General features: G+C 40.4%; 1 protein-coding gene across 1 annotated transcript in view; it reads right to left on the reverse strand.

The window, feature by feature from the left end:
* Positions 1-17,770, reverse strand: part of LOC109987349 (astrotactin-2) — a 309,847-nt gene that overhangs the window by 171,586 nt on the left and 120,491 nt on the right. Inside the window, exon 4 of the mRNA XM_065965428.1 lies at positions 12,914-13,066. Within this exon, the coding sequence (XP_065821500.1) occupies positions 12,914-13,066 (153 nt within the window). The remainder of the gene's footprint in view (positions 1-12,913; positions 13,067-17,770) is intronic.

Genomic DNA, 17,770 nt, shown 5'->3' on the forward strand with positions numbered 1-17,770 from the left:
TTTCAAACTTTTGAGTGAGTAAACACCAATTACTTAAAACTGTTTTTCTGGCCCACTTTAGAGTCCACCATCTTGTTTGACTGTGTACCCAATTAATATTTGTATATGTCAGGCCATGAAGGACGCACCAGATGGATCCTTTGTGGTCCGGGGAAAAGAAGGACGGATTTGTTGGCCATATTTGAAGGAGCCTTTGAAATGGGACAGCCCTCTCCGCGCCGCTGTGATGCAATCGGTTTCGGAAGAATGGATGCAGCCCCTGCACTGGGACACAGCTTCAGTCTGCCCCCCTCAAAAGACACATTCCCACTTCCCAAGGTCCTTTATCAAGCTCCACGACTACACCAGATGCCCTCAAATGTCCCTCTTTTCTCCATCTCAACACCTGTTCCCTATTCTAATGAGCCCATAAGTGTCCTGACCTTCCCTACACTGCTGACCCGTCTCCACTGCTATAGACTCTTTCTATTGTTTGCTGAATTGCCCCATCTTTATTACTGCCTTGTTGCTTTGCCATGCATGGTTTACATTTTCCTAAGTACTGGACCTGACCTGCCAGCCTTTATTTTTTTTAAACAGCTTTCTTGTCTTCTTCTCTACCCATACCTGCTTTTAAGTCATGTTATTCACAAGCAATTTGCATGTAATCCTTTACGATTGGGTCCTACCTTCCTGTGGTGTAGTGATGCCTGAAGAAGTGGGTGCATTCTTAATTTTCCCCAAATGATTTTTTTTTAAGTGTCCCCTCCAGCGGGGGATAAACAGCCTTGCTTACTAACAGTAACATAAGACTCCTCTTGAACATTTAGTTAGTCCATGCTAGCCAATTATAGACAGAGTAGAAATGGTCATCCCTTCAGCACCCTAGGAATTGCAGCATCCTACCGAATATGGTCAGTCAATTAATGGTGTCAATCTGTTGGGATTTAGAAGTGGGTATACCCTATGGAGACTGATAAATAAGTGGGTATACTCTGTATACCTGCACTACACCACTGTGCCTGACACTTGAGACAATTTGGGGCTTTTGAAAAAGACTTATTAATAATTTATCATCACTCCCTTACGTTTTTGTTTGAGGCCAAACAACTTCTTTATGAATCAAAAGTAAACATTGGATACATCAGAATTGGTAATAATTGTTTGTTGTACTCTATGATGATTTGAGGAGAAGTGTTTTTGTATTATTTTATAGAAAGCACAAACACAAGCAGTCCTGGAGGGGGTAGGGATCTGGAAGGAAGGCCTGCGGCGGTACATCTACAGCCCGGCTACATCTAGCCTAGGGGATACAATATATTGGAAACCAGGAAATCAGAGATAGGAGGAAATCCTAGGTGGTGGAAAGTGTGTTTTGCTTTGCGATTTCTGTCTGTCCCTGTTTATTTTCTGAAGTTGAAGCCGCATATTGTTAAAGGATACCCGCAGGTTAGTCACGGTGGTCTACCTCCCCTTGTCTTTGTCTTTGTCCGTCTCTCACTCATTCGTCTCCTCGTCTCAGTCTCCCACTGCTCTGTTTGACAATCCTAAAGCATCCCAATCAATACTCTTTCACTCTGCTGTTGCACTTTGTATTTTTTTTTTTATAGTCGGCGCACTCACAAACACAATCCTATTATACATAAACAACCGGGGCAGGCTGAAAAGTTATTACAGGGGGCATCACAATATAAGCACCGCTGACACATTTTACAACGGAAATTTATGAGTCGCTACCTTTTACAAGGGAGAGGAAGGACTTGAAAAGGTGGGAGGCCTAACAAGGCACCACTTGCCTCTTGTACTCAAGTGGGCCTGGTATTTATTCACTAACCTCTATATTCTTTTTATCGTATCCCCTCTGCATCGAGAGCAAACCCCGCCAATTTGGAGCTAATAAGCAAATGGTAAGTGTGTGTGGGCCACTTATGGATTTTAGATATGTGATCGCTGAAAAGGCGTGACAGCTTGTTATGGGTAATTATACATGCAGTAGCCCACTGCACCTCGTTGTATGTTGTTTTCTCACCTTTTATTAAGCAGCTTGTGCAGTGGTAACGACACCAAGGGGGGGCATAGGAGCAACATTTCTGTATTTAAAAAAAAAGTAAATAAGTGCTATTAAGTTGCTATTTAACCAGGTTCGTCCCATTGAGATTAAGAACCTCTTTTCAAAAGGGACAATTCCTTACTGCACAGCTTAATTTAAAAGTTTGACAGTGTATGCCTAAAAAAGTCCACAATCTACTTATCGTTAGGCTCCCGAGTAAGTTTGCTCTATATTTTAGACTGATGAAAAGATAGTAGATCACTCTGCAGGAGAGTCAGGTACTGTCTGCTTCACAGGGAGTTAAAAGGTCAGAATAATGTAGATGTAGCTCCACTGATGGGAAAACCATGCTGTGGCCTGATATTATGAAAGCAGTCCTAAAATGAAAAGACAGCCACTGCAGGGAGGCTGACATTAGTGGTAGAAAAAAAAAAAGATTCCCCATTCCATTACGGCTATCTTTCAAAGGAAAAAAGAGACAGATGTCCTTTTAATACAACAGGTAATTTTTTTTTTTGTAATAATCCAAAATGGATTACAGCTCCTGCAAGGAACCTTGGGCTTTATCAAATTTCCTGACCCAAGCGGGGGATAAACGGGCGATGTATCACTTTACTGACCTTGTCCTGCACATGTTTAAGCCGTTATTTCTAACACAAAAAATCCTTCCATACTCTTAATGTCTAACATGCGACTAAAAGTGAATCTTTGGTGTGGAAATTGAAAAAGAAGGCTGTTTTTACAGCGTGTTGTTAATCGCATGGTCTGACACTTGTAGAGGTTAAGGACATTAAATTAATCATAAAGAGATCAGTGTTATCGCTGATGGTCTCATTAGGTTTTTTTAAGTCATAAAGAGGCTTCAGTGATACTTTCAGACTGTTTCATGACAAGACAAAAACAAATGACCAAAATAATCAATTTACTTTGGATGTAGAAGTCTAAACAGGAACACGCATCACTTACTAATGTTCTATTTTGGTCTAAATCTCACTGCCGAACTAGAAGAGATGGTCTAGAAGTAAAGGCTGTTAGTTTTAATCACTCTATTTAAAATAGCTCGCGTCAGTGTGGGATTTGTGTGTCGCTCAAAAAAGAAGAGTCAAATTATCCGGAGTCAAATGAAATTTGTAATTCAAAGGCAATGACTTGAACAAGCAGTGGATATAACCATTGGCAGACACCGTCCTGTTTTGATGGAGGTTAAAGTCGTTTGTGGCGCTACTTTCTATGCATGTGATTTGTCATTTATTTTCTGGTTGGACCTCTAAATTATTCATACACTTTATTTGCAAAAAAAAAAGAAATCCTATCACTTCTCCACCATCAATAATACCAAACCAAGAAAGAAAAGAAAAGACGCTCAATACCACACACAAAAAAAAAAAAATCACCTGCCTCTTGAATATAAATGGCACTGCTGTAGGCAACATGAAAGACTATCCCCAGACACTTTGACTCAAAGTATCAAAGAGTGTTGTCCGGACCAAGCGCGGTATCAACAGATCAGACTCGAAGGTGGCATGTAAAGAACCATGCTGAATGTGCGACCGTGGCTGTTTATCATTGGTTATAAAAGGGACTGAACGTGACCTGCATCTATTTTATGTCAGGCGTTTACACATGCAGTACACCCAGTTTCATAAAGGATGGGTTGCATTAATGGAATGTTGGACAAAATGTATTGTACGTGAAAAACACTACCCTGTATCTTAGGAATTATAGGTGTAAATTCTGCATTCAATTACATTGTGCTGGCAAAGGTGTTTGCTGCCTGCATTCTTTTCCCCAGGAAGTAATTTACTCCATCTCATTAAATGAATGAAGTCACAGGGAAAGGGATGGTAGCAGTTGAATCTGTGGGTTGTTGGCTTTGCCAGCACGAGCCATTGATATGGAGGTGTGGATAATTCACCTCCAGAGCAATGCTGACATACCCTTTAGCAATATTATAAATCTGTACCGGTATATTTTATTTAGACATGTCTATTGCTGCTACTGTGTACAGTATATTATTTGTATATAACTTCTTTATTTTATTCTTTGTATCTGTGTGCTGTTCAATCCTTTGGTGTTGCCTGCTGCTGGAATCTGAATTTCCTGAGGGAACCTTCCCAAGGGATTAATAAAGTTCCTATCAATCTATCTTTCTATCTATCTAGCAAGTCATGTAACCCCTTTACTTGTGTGGGGATCTCACTATTTAGTAGGGCTGGGAATCTTTGGGTGTCTCACGATTCGATTTCGATTCTTGGGGTCAAGATTTGCTTCAAAATCTATTTTTGATATGGATTTTTTCTGGATTCAAAGTCTTGAGGTTTTGACCGATAGGCTAGTTACCAAATCTCCTTATAATGATAAAACAGAACACGTTAGCTCGTCTGCAATGGTTGCCTTGAAAACACATTTGGGGTTGCGTAGGAGATCAACAAAACATTCATGATGGATTATAGAGGGACAGGGGTTTAGGCAGAGACAAGTAGTCTTCAAAAGAAGCAACTTAACTTGTAACCTGCATCAACTCTGCACAGCTAGCAAGACTTCATAAAGTACACTCTGTTTGAGGAGTAAAGGATCGTCTTAGCAGCAGCTTGCTCCAGAAGCCGGTCTCAGGCAGACAGCAGAAGCCGGGCTGACTGAGACAGACAGACGGGATAAACCGAGGACAAGGGCTGGCGGTTTGCTCTCCTCCATGTGTCAACACCTGCAAGCATTCCCAGCCGCTGCCACACTTCTCGAAATAAACTGAAATATTTTGTTACCAAAGTGAGCATAGAAAGACTCCTGAAGTCAAACAGACAACCTCTCCCAACAGACTATACAAACATCTCTTTTTCTGGTAGGTATCTGGTGGGCATGCTCACACACTTTTGGTCCGTTAGGCCCAAGTTCGACTCGGTTGAATGCACCCCATTAAGTAGCAACAACCCCATGTGCACATGTTTGGAAAGAGTGAGAGAAGTCATAGCAGGGGTTTGAACCTAGGACTCTCTGACTTCAAGTACAGCGCTATAAGGAAAGCATTACTTTTTTTGAGAAGTGAGATACTTCACAGAGAAATATCCAAATAATAAAATGTATTTTAAGAACATAAAAGACCAATGAGTGTTTGACACTGAGCTGCTTCAACTTTTCTGTAAAATCGTCCCAAAAATATATATCCAGACGTATGGTGACAAAAGGTCTTGCTATTCCCATACCGTATGGACTACAGGCACAAATAAGATGTCTTTTGAAAGCAAACATTCTGTAGATTCAGGATGTGTTGAAATGCTCCCAAATATCAGTAAAATGTGTGATCTGCAGCTGATATAACACAGGGCTTCGTCACAGACTGCAGACTGATTGGCAGAATGCAAGGTATCTGTTAAAGAAGCATTTCCAGAATCTCATCGACTACTAAAAGCATTAGTTATCAGCAACAGACGTGAGGAATTGGCTACATGTAGAGGAGTCAGAATATGGGCAGACACGTCCTTTCAACTCAGACTCTCATTGTCTATTATAGGCTTGGAACAGTGAATGGGAGCTTGTAATTGGCCAAATGAGTTGCCATTCGAGAGCGGTGAGTGCGGTAGCCATGTTGATGTATTGGAAGCGGAGACAAATAAAGTGTTCGACATGGATTGAACCCAACCTCCCGGTTGAGAGAGACCACCGACTCGGCCAACTGAGCCACAGCCGCCCCACATGTGTTGACTTTCTAAATCGCCGCCCCAATGAAGTCATGAAAAGAAAAAAGCTTGTCAACAAAAGTATGAGCGACATTTTTTTTGGACCAAAATAACACTGATTAAAATCCTGATGAAAATAGTTTTATTATAAATGCATCGGCTAAGAAAATGTTGAAATGAAATATGTCTTCTGAAGGATTTCATTTGCGTCACTTAAAAAGTATGCGACGCAAATTAACTAAATTGAAGGTCATAATAGGAGCAGATGTTTAATCAGAGGAAAGAAAGATGGTCTGACAGAACAGTTGTTATCTGTGTTACCCCCCCCTCTCTGTTTACATATAGAACAGAGTCACACGCTGCTCTGCCTTGGCAGCAGATCAGCTGTATGGCACGTCGTGGAGAAGCCCCCGGGCTGCAGTCCCCGAGCTATAATCGCCGTGTTTTTCTGCAGCGAAGATTGAGGACCGCTGAAATTGAAGCCGAGCACAGTATGAAACCACGCACCATGGATCAACACACACATACACGCTCTCTCCCTCCCTCTCCCTTTCTTTTTGTACATCTCTATACACACACACACACACACACACACTACATGGAGCACAACTACTTTCATGTGCTACTTCAAAGCGTCAATTAAACAGGAGAAGAGCTGGATAATAACCATAAGGTTATCCTCATCGTAATGAGCCAAAGTATTGGTTGTGACACATCAAAACACCAGCGCAGCTTCTAGCCAGCGCATGGAAATATATCCCCGACACAGCAGGGAGCGGCGTGCATGCCAATGAGGTAGGAACTTTTTAAGGACATATCTTAATGCAATATGACAAAGCTGCGATTTGTTAGGACTTCAAAGAGTTCTCCAGACTTTTGCCTACGAGATAACGACGATGGTTTTATTCTGTTACCCTAGTTTTGCAAACAAAAGCATGAAATTCTCTAAGCTCTTTGTTTATCTGTTTACGCTTTTACAGAACTGTGTTAAAAAACATGTTTTTTTTTTAACTTAGGGTAAAGAACTTCTTGTATGCTTAAAAAACGGTTGAGGCAGTCTGATGTTTATTTGACCTCTGAGGCTGAACACAGAGTGGGGTACCTGTTTAGGAGGATAGGCGAGTTTATTCCCAGCAACTCTGGACACATTTTAAACCAAAAATTGCAAATTGTGTAAATGGGGTGAATTAAATTTGGTGTAAAGAGCTATGTGGTCAGTGGTGGAAAAATGAGCAGTGTAAATGCCTCTTTATTTCACAGCTCTTCATACTGAATATATACACACAGACGACTTGAATCTGGGTCTTAAACATGAGACACAGCAAGCAACTATTTCTGTCGATTTAGCAGAAGTTTACAAGCAGACTAGTTTAGTTTAAATGTGAGAAAACACTTAAAAACATCGTAAATTATTTAACACTGCTAAACACTGTCCAAAATGTTATGGTGTGTTCAAGGACACTGTAAAGTGTATGTATAGTATATAGTATATAGTACATATACATATAAACCACATCGTAAACATGTTATTTCTGCTTTAACAATGGGCTTTTTATCATGGGACTTAATGGTGATTCTTGTGTACAGTGTGTACACTGGAAGAACTGCACTTCTGTGTTGGATTTTCCTTCCAACAACGGAGGTGGCCATTTGTTAACATCTGGGCAGTAGATCAGGCCAAGCTGAGACGCATCATTTCACTGACATTGTGGGCCAACACTAATTAAAAAAGACTAATAATGAAATTAACAAAGGAGTGATTCAAAGGCCAACCAGCGAGGGTGAAGACTTTAATCATCTAGTGGACTAATCAGCACATCCCTTCTTTAAACCGTACATCAGTCTTGTTTCTTCCATTGTCAAACCTGGTTTCCTTTTTCAGAAAAGGGCACATTTTCTTCAGCAAGAGTTTCTAGGTGGCAGGTTTTTTTTCTAACCTTTCTTGCAGACTCTAAGCTTTACTGTGGCTCGACAGAATGTTACAAGCAAAAAAGGCTGTTAATACCCACAGCAGTCTTTGATGTGTACAGAACTTTTAACAGGAAAAAACGACCAACACTGTGGCACCGAGCATAATGTGCATGCTAAGTGTGAACAGAGCAACATCACAGCTCAAGTCCCCCCACTTACTCGGGTCGCGTCTTAATGCTGATCACAGGCCTCTGGAGGGAGGGACGTACATCTACAGACAATAAGCATATGCCGCTTCTAACGCCTAGTAATTAGAATTCTGCATGGAAGTCACAGACACAGGTCCAATCAAAGCACTGAACAAAACATTAGAAAGTGTAGGATAAATCACTACCCCTGCCCAAACTTCAGAGTAAAAAGGGGGACACTAACAGCAGCTCACAGCATGTCAATTTCACATCATTAGAACGAGTGTTCACAGAGCTGGAAGAAAATAAAAAATAAAAAACGGGATATCTAGGGGGGGTTGTAGGAGAACAAAAGAAAGGGCTCCTGTGTGCATCTCACTTTAATGGACCAGTCCTCTCAGATCAAAACATGAAAACCAACCTCTCTCTCCAAAACTTCACATGGCAAAAGAAAAACGGCTGACTCATGCACTTTGATAGCACAGTGTAACAACTTCTCTCAGGGAAGAAAGGGATCTTTAATTGGACAGTTCAGTCACCACAGAGCTTCCGGACCCTGCTTACACGAGCCTTTTCATGGGCCTCTTATTAAGATAAAATTCCAATGAGGATTTATGGTGCGTCAATTAGATGCACTGTAGCCAAATGAGGCAGATAAGATAATGTCTTGATATCAAAATCTGGAAGGACAAACTTCTGTCAAGACGGCAGAAATGATGCCTTTAAGAGCGCTTTCAAACTCGCCTTAAAGGATGAATTAGCATTAGCCTTTTGATAGCTCTCTGCCTTTTTTTTTTTTTTTTTTAAGACATTGGCTCTTTGTTTTTAATTTTTGGCAGCTCTTGCCTTGGCTTTTCTTGTTGCCAAAAAACCATCCTACCTCTCTAAGATGCAAGAATTTGCCAAGTGTTAAAAGGGTAACTTACATCTGGTCAGGAGTCATAGGGTGCAATAAAGGATTGCAGGGCAAGCAGAATTCCAATCTCCTAATTATTACTTGAAATTGCATAATCCTATATCTGATCAATTATTCATGTTGATAGCAATTTTACACCTGGCCGACTTCCTCATAATATATCCCTCCAAATAAGGTTCTACGAGTAGCTGCCAAGATTGGAGAAATTGGAAGGCCATGGTGACTCTGTAATATATGCGCGTGAGCCTACAATTTCTGAGAGTCAAGGTATGAGATGGTTCCTACAAGAAACTAGGGCAGTACAAGCTGCCCCGAAGAAGTGAGGAATGTTGCTACAAAGAAAAGAAAATTAAGTATGCAGGTTTGCGGACACCGGGAGGGGAGTAGATGAACAGCTGCGGGGTTTAGCTGAGCAGACACAACTGCGACTGTAGTTTTCCAGCTGAGAGGACATTAAGACGTGCTTTCCCCTTTAATGTAAAGCTGAGGTGGTTTTTGGTTTTTTAAAGAACAGCCAGGCAACAAGGCACACGGATATTTTGTTTCTATACTGCTCTTGTTCTTACTCCGTCGCAGATTTGTGGACAATCTCCAATGCAGATAGCCCTCGGTCACCCCCATCTCTAAAGCTTCAAAGAAAACAAAACCTGCAATCATTATTTTCCCTAAATGATTGTGTGCTGCCAGATGCAGCTCATTCCATGTATCATACCCATAAAGAACATAATGTTACTCCTCTCAAGCAGAGCTCTCAAATGGTTCCTGTGATCATGAAAGCAGCATGTTCCCTCTTTTTCTTGTGTGTCACACAGCAGCAACATAGTGGAGAAAATGATTGCAATGATGGCAGCATCATCAGGTTGGAAGATGCAGCTGTGAGCTCTTCTTTTAATACGTAGGCAGGGATGATTTTACTTATCCTATATGTCCGTGTATAGGGATACTAATGGTATTGCAAATATAAAATGATCTTAGCTTGAAGATTAAAAATGGGAATTTATCATCTTAACCTTTAGGATCAGGAGCCCAGGTTTGTTCAGTCATGATCGAGATACGTGTCTCTTACTTATTTTAGGGGGGATCATTGTGGTACTCAAAACCCCTCAAGTTGGGGCTTGGATTGAAAAATGGTTCAAAATGTTCTAATATTGCTATAAAAAATACACTATCACGGGGCGCTGGTGGCACAGTGGTTGGTGCGCGCGCCCCACGTATGGAGGCTGTGGTCCTCAGAGCGGGCGGCCCGGGTTCGAGTCCTGCCTGTGGCTCCTTTCCCACGTGTCATTCCCTACTCTCTCTCTCCCTGATTTCAAGCTCTATCCACTGTCCTATCTCTCCATTAAAGGCACAAAAAAAGCCCAAAAATAAATCACTATCATACAGGAAAAGGAAAAGTTGAACACCATTCCCAAGTGATTAAGATTAGTTATGACATCAAAACAAACAGTCACACAGTGAGAAGGGCAAGGGGTTTGGATATACGGTTCAAATAAACCAAGAGGAATAACATTCCCTCAGGGTTTGCTTAGATAACACGTTTCCAAAAACAGGCTGGATGTGAGGTCCCAACAACCTTTACTTATCACGTTTGACCATGAACTTAACAGTCACAATTCAATAAGGTGAACAATTGTACCAGATTTGAAGATATTCCCTCTCAGGGGCCGGGTACACTAACTGATTTTTCTAAAAGTGCCCACAACCTTAATTTCTTTTCTTTCTTTTCTAATTTCTTCTTTCTTTCTCTTTTCCACTGTGCTTACTGTTTCAAGCCAACAAAAGTTGACCCTTGGCACTTTTTCATCCCTTTGTAGCGACTGTTGAGTATCTTTTTAATTGCTCCTTAGGCTTAATATTCGCTTTATCCAAGGACATTTTGCTAAGACAATGGAAAAACAACGGAAAGGAATTGTATGCTGGCATTGGTGAAAGTGTTCTATGTAACTATTGATGTGCTATTTCTCAGCCAATGGCTGTGTAGATAAGGTGCTAAATACTTAAAGGCAATGTTCTCAGTGTTTAATTTTGCACCTATTCCAGTTGACAGTGATGAGGAGGGTGGTTAATTAAGCTATCATGCCAAGGTAAAGTGAAGCCATCACTCTTAATGTCTCATTTTCAGTTTTAATGTCCTACAGGTCATAATGGCATGATCAATGACACGGAAAGCATATTTTACAACATGCCTGATTAAAATGACAGGGAGTGCGTCTGGTAACGAGCTGAATTTATTGCTATGGCAAGGGGTGATGTCACAACGGTTACCCCATCTCTGAAGTGCACCAAGCTATTCTTTTAATAAGTGTGAAACTGTGCTTCAAGTTGATCTTCAATGAAAGTGAAAAGCCCACAGAGTAATCTGACAGCAACTAAATTTACTAAGCAGTATGTAAACACTTGATTGCAAAGGTTAGCACATCAGAGAAAGGCCAATTTTGGAATGCGTCATGGCAAATGGTAATGTCGCTACACTCGATAAATTGAAATCCCATTCTCTTGAAGATGTTTTGAGTTTAAGTGATGCTTCAACTGTTTTTCTGCGCTCCCTCTAGGCAGAAAAATGTATGTAGTCTCTTTATGCTACATGTAAATCTGAATGATGAATAAAGACATGGTTTCTAGTTTACTCACACATTTTTAAACTGGCTTGGAAGTTGCACTGTGCTTTTTGTTTTTGTGCCATAACTTAAGCTTGATCTGGTGTTTGCGTCATGTGTGTGATGTAAATCAAACAGGAAAGAAACACACATTATGTTGAACAAACAAAAATGAACCCATATTTGTATATGGTTTATTAATGCCAGAAAGATATGAAATGTTCGGTCAAATTGTTGATGTAGGTATTTTTCCAGGGCAGCATGGTTGTCATGGTTTCAAAAACACATTTAAATATTGATTCTAGTTGATTTTTGGTTGTGTCTCAATTCAGGGCCTCTATCCTTCAAAGGACCCCATCTACAAAGGACCCAGCCTTCTGACCAGGGTAGACCAATCAGGCCTAACTAAAATAAGACCGTCTGGTGGCATGTAGGGTTCCCTGTTTACGTCACCGGCTGTCCCCGCCCTTACCCTTGTGTTTCTATGTGACGCACGTGTCGCCTAGCAATTCTCAACAGCTGCAGTGGGCTAACAAAACTAACATCACCTAACTTAATCTATTATTCTAAAGACTGTATAAAGTTACAAGGCCCCTTTATTTCTAACATTAGTAATGGTAATTGGTAGCTAGTCCATTGAGTTGGAACCAATTACTTACCTGTAAAAGTGTATTACTCTGCCGCTTTAGAGCCCGCCAGCTCATTATAATTGGCACACATTAATTCTCAGGATGTGTCGGGCCACGATGGATGCTTCGGATGCAATTTTCCTGGCCTTGGAAAAGTATGATTTATTTCTTGGTCTAATTTGAAGGAGTCTTTGAAATGGGACAGCCTTTGATGTGGCTCTTTCACACAATCTGTCTTGCAATGCACCTTCGAGGGATACAGCCCATGAATTGGGAACCATTTGGCATTAGCTGTGTGTATTTGTGGTGTCTATGCATAGGTCCTGTGGAGCTTCACTATGAATTTCTTGCATAGCTTATATTGAATTTTTGTTTCTTGCTTTGTATCACATGAGCTGTCAGGTGACCTCAGGTGTGTATATATATATATATGTGGAGGTGTCTCTACTTGGTCATGTCTGATGGAGGCTGAGGGCCCAGAACGTTACATTTGGCGATCATTTCCATTAACATTTAATTGGAGTAGCATTATTTCAGTCACACAGAAATTGACGCATCAAAATCTATTGAACAGTACAACTGTCCCTTATAATGTCAACTATTTTATTTGGATAATACCAGGCCATTTTGCAATAGTTGTGTTTTTCCCAAGTTATTCCATTTTTTTTTGGGCTTCAAATACAAATATAGATTTGGGTCCTTAAAAGTGTTTGGAAATTTTTGGGGAAAAGATATGTCATCTTAAGTCATTACAACTCATGCCCAGAGCTGGTTTCATATCACCTCATGATTCCATCTAAGGTGCTTCAAAAGGCAATGATTCCTCTCCAAAAGCTACAATATTAGCCCCACAGAGGAGCTGGGAATAATCTTAATCTTCTTTTAATAACCATTAAAAGAAAGTGCCTGCAAGGCCTGTAACATGCTGCCAACAAAGCTGTTAACTTTTCAATTGACTTTTTGTCCTACCTCTGGTGTGGCTGGGGACCCTCCGGCGGCCTGTCGATGAGCTGTGCATGACATGCTGGTAGTGAGACATGTCCGTCGGCGTGTTGGGAACACGGAAACTGTCCTGGAACCTCTGCATCAAATCTTCCACCGACTCCGTGTTTGGGTCAATGGCTGTGAAACAGAGATCCAAAGTGAAAATGGCAGGCATGTCACACGGCTTTACAGGGGGAAATCCCTTTGCAAATAGTGACAGACAAAGAAGTCAAGTATGTGCATGAACGCAAAGGCACAAACACACAAAAATAGCTTTCTTTTTACTGGAAAGATAAGAATTTGATTTGAGTATGATATGCATCATGAGCCACTAGGCTGTCCCATTTAAAATAGCAGCACAGTATTATTCCTTCTATTTCCTTTTTTCAGGCCTTTAAATGATTCCATCAATTCAATATTGCCTCATCTCTACAGGGATCCTGCCAACGCTTCCTCTGATGGCTCAGTCTCACTCTTCCTGATAAATGACTCCAAAACAACTGGTTGTGGGGATGGAGGGGGTTGTAGAGTGAGAGATTTGCTTTCCTTTTTTCTCACCATGGCAGATTACAAAAACGGAAAAAAAGAAAAGGGTGGGACAATTCCTTGGACGTATCCAAATATGTTCTGGCTCAATAATGCCAACAGAGACTAATTATGAGTTGAGATCATAGACTGCGATTATTAATGGATGAAGCCTGAGTGACGTCACCCATCTGTTACTGCTGGGGGCTTTGGAACCCAGTTGATAGCAGTCGCCATGTTAGAAATGCAACCTAACTTTTAGTCAACCCAATGACAGGCTGAGAGCTGGAGCTAAGGCGGGTTTTAAGCCTCTTGACGAACCGTTACACCGCGCCCGCCAATCAATCAGGTCAGACATGCTTTTTTTTTTAAAACCCAAAAACCATTAAGATGAACTTTTACTGATTATGAAAATGATTATTGTCCATGACATAGTATATTTGAACTTTTCACAAAGACATTCAAGCATGAGCAAGCAAGACTTATAACCTCTTAAAGAAATGTTCCAAAGGAAATGTTTTACAGTCAGAAAGTCATTTTATAGGGTTTGATTTTTCAAATATAAAATTCTACTGGCATTACTACTGACTTCTAAATCCAAACAAATGCTGTTTCTGAAGCACGTTGCCAAACTTTTCGGGTGACAACTACCCCTCAGCAGAGTTTGCAGGAATGTAAGGAAATAGAAAACATTAAGCTTCTCGCTGGCTGTCTTTTGCATTATATGTCATATGCATGTAGAGACAACAGTAAATACTTCAGTCCGTTTCGTCAAGAGCTAAAAACTCTCCAAAGGAGCGCTAAGTAATGATTTGTTCATGCTATATAGGGTCTTGTCTGCAACTGCTTGAAAAACTCTAGGCAGCTCTGTCACCAAACTTACAGAAGCATAGCCATCTCCAAAAAGATTGGGGCCATTTATCACCCTAACCACCCCCTGCACCCCCACCTATCGCCAACATCTTTTGATCTGTCAGTCTGGCTCGGAGGTGTAGTCTTTCCATGAATAATGGTGATGTGTTGCTCCCGGTGGATGCCTCATCATGCATCCCGATGAGCGCGCAAGAGCAGAGAAGGAGGGAGATGAAGAGGACGAGGGTGAAAGTGAAGAGGCACAAGCATTTGTATTGTTTTGAGAGATTATAAATGGAACGCCAACAATGACGGCGGCACTGCTGTGTGTTGTGTACAAATATTGTCCATGCAATAATACATATTTGTTTGGATTAATTCGTGGCTGCCCTCAGCTCGCTCGTCTATGGGTAATGTTCTGTCAAGCAAGGGAATTGCTGCTGGTATGGAAATGGAAATTGGCCCCCGTAACCAGATGCAAGAGATGATGCAAAGTGGCCATGACCTCATTCCGGGGACAGCTGTTGGCAATCCTGTGTTGTATAATGACAATACGAAAACCCTTGAACTCTCAAGTCAAAGAAAACTTTACGCCCTCTGAAGTTTACAAAGTTTTTGTTTCACTTTACCAGTATGACAAAAGACCTTGGTCCTTGAATAAACCTTAAACAAAAGAGCAGATCCTTTTCTTTCTTTCCTTTTTTTGTAACACAGTTACAAAATTGAGTTGTATCTTCAAATTGCATTTGCTACGATTCAACCTAGCTCTTTGTTTTGGTTTCAGTGAAGTGTGTCGAATTACTGCCCTTGAAATTTCAAACTGCAGGAAAGCTGGAACATGTATCACTTCCATTCAACACTTATATTCATCTTAAAATCAGCAGTTGTATTCACAATCTAAATGTTTTATTCCCTATTTAGATACAGTAGCTTATCCACTGTCTATGGGTGGTGGACCAGAACTCCAGCCACTGCCCAGAGGTATTTTATCGAAACACTGATTCATACATGATTGAAAATACCACTCAAAAAAGTTCAACATTGTTGTCTGGTGTTCTCTTTAGCCAGAGGGCTGGATATGTACCGTCCTTTCTGGAGATGTATCTATTATAACAGTGTACTGTTGTGTTATGACTATACTAATTGATCAGAACATGCCCTGAAGGCAGCCACATGCTCAAGCCCATGGTTTTTTAATAAGCAAGTACTGTAGGTATCGACTCTATGAAAGGCACTGCAGTCAAAAAAAGTATTGCATGTACTGCTACGACAACAGCAGCTGTTTTGTATGCTATCCATTGCGACTTTGAACAAGTGCACGATCAAGTATCTCCTACAGCTAAATACAACACCATATAAAAGTTCTTCTGTTATGGAAGGAACCTGTGTGATGTCTGGGGATGTTTGAACTGTTCACGAAATGTGGGCACTGTTGGGCCGAGAAGTTCTTAATAAAACAAAAATAGTTTTGAGTGATAAAAATGTTGGGTTTTTTTTCCTAGCTTGCGTACTGCCTGTGATGCTGAAGCACTCAGCTCTGGGCTATGTTGTTGTAAACCAATTCAAGTGTACATCAACATATGTCTGTGAGTGGGAAGGATTTTAACACGACACAACAACCAAAACAAGAGTTCCCTACATTTTTTATTTTTCTGCCACACACTTTGTGAAATATTTCCAATCCTCAATGTTTCCTTCGAGCCAACCACTTCTAAGATTGTTATTTTGTTTTCACCTTGCCGAGAGTCCCATATGAGAGTGTAGGATGATAAATTGTGATGCAAAAGAGGTGGCATCTTTGTTTGGCTACATGGGTAAACACTCCGTCTTTGCATTTCAGGCACAAATGGTGAATTTCGAACACAATGTTGAGTCGTAAGTGCCCAGCAGAGGAAACATTTCAAAAAGCTTCCTATTAGAACAATTTTTTTTTTTCATCTGTAGAGAGTACAGCAGTTTGTATAACAGGGATGATAACTGTAGGCTTTTACATGGAACCTGTCTCTTGTATTTAATCTCTACTGGTTGTAAAAAAAAAAAAAAAGCCTCCCATCCTTCTCTCCTTACGTGCATCAGTTTACTGTGATCTTTTCCCTTAAAAAAAATCTAATTTGTAGCTATAGTGGAGTCGTTTTCTCCATTGGGCACAGCAGAATGTGTTAAAAGTGAAATATGTCTAGAATGATACAAACTCAGCACATTCAACTGACCGTTGGAACGGCTCTTTTTGGTGTTTAAAAAGCCAGTGTTTATGTTCCCTGAGGCATGTGTCGATACAACTTTTGATCCTGCCTTGAAGATAGATGAGAGAGGATCCACACACCTGTACTGTAGTGAAGTCTATTTAAGGATGAATGCTCTGTCTATGTTGCCTCTCTACTTAGACTTCCCTTTTCCATTATTGTTTGGATTTGATGCAACACATTTTGCTTCTGTCATTTCAATACCGTTTTCTTCTTTTTCCAGACAATGTTCCCGACAACTGTTGAAAATATTGCAGCATGTTTGAACCCAGCTATGGCAGAAACAAAGACAAATTCTGCTACATCTAAGCTACACTGGTTATATATTGTTTTTAATTCCATAATAAGAAAAGAACCAGATTTCATAATACAGATCCATGGAAAAAAAAAGCCAATTCTTAGCACCATTTAAAAAAAAATACAGTTGAATATCATCTGCATATTATGCATATCATCAATCTTAATGAAGCTATAAACTGAATACCCATAATAATAAAACCCTCACATGGAACATATTTCAAAACTTTGAGAACTTAAACATCATTCTGAAGACAATACAGATACTAAGAATGACTTGTACTTGTACCTGAGATGAGTACTTTAACAGTTTGATAAGAGTGTGACTTCCTTCCTGGACAAACATTTTAACCATTAAAAAAAAAAGCTGTACATTTTACCTATCAAACACTTTTTATAAATACCATTATTAGAGCCTGACCGATTAAACAACAAGTCGATAATATCAGCCGATATTACCATCCAGTGACTATCAGTACCTGCTTATTTTATCGCAGCTATGTGCCGATTTAACTATATTCATTCACCAGTTCTCTTTCAACAGCTAATTGTGCTATCTGGATTACAACAAGCATTATCACTCTTAAGAGGGTGAAGGGTTGACGCACGTACCTGCGCAGTAACTTCAAAGTTTAGTGACCATCTTGTCTTCCTTATACTGTATATCTTTTCCACAAGTGTTTGATTACTGTATTTGAAAGTTCAACGCAATACATTTGAACATCTATATCTATCTCTACAGATCAAATATACAGATCTATGAAGATATCGGCCGATATATGGGCACCAGAATCGGTATCAAGCCAAATAACCTAATATCGGTCAGGCCCTAATCTTCATAAATGGAAGCCTTAGCATTATAAGGTTACTAAGATTATGATATACAGACCTTATTCACTCACTGCTTGTGCACTCACACACACAC

This window comes from Labrus bergylta, chromosome 17 (genome assembly GCF_963930695.1).
Source record: "Labrus bergylta chromosome 17, fLabBer1.1, whole genome shotgun sequence".
In the NCBI taxonomy this organism is placed as follows: Eukaryota; Metazoa; Chordata; class Actinopteri; order Labriformes; family Labridae; genus Labrus; species Labrus bergylta.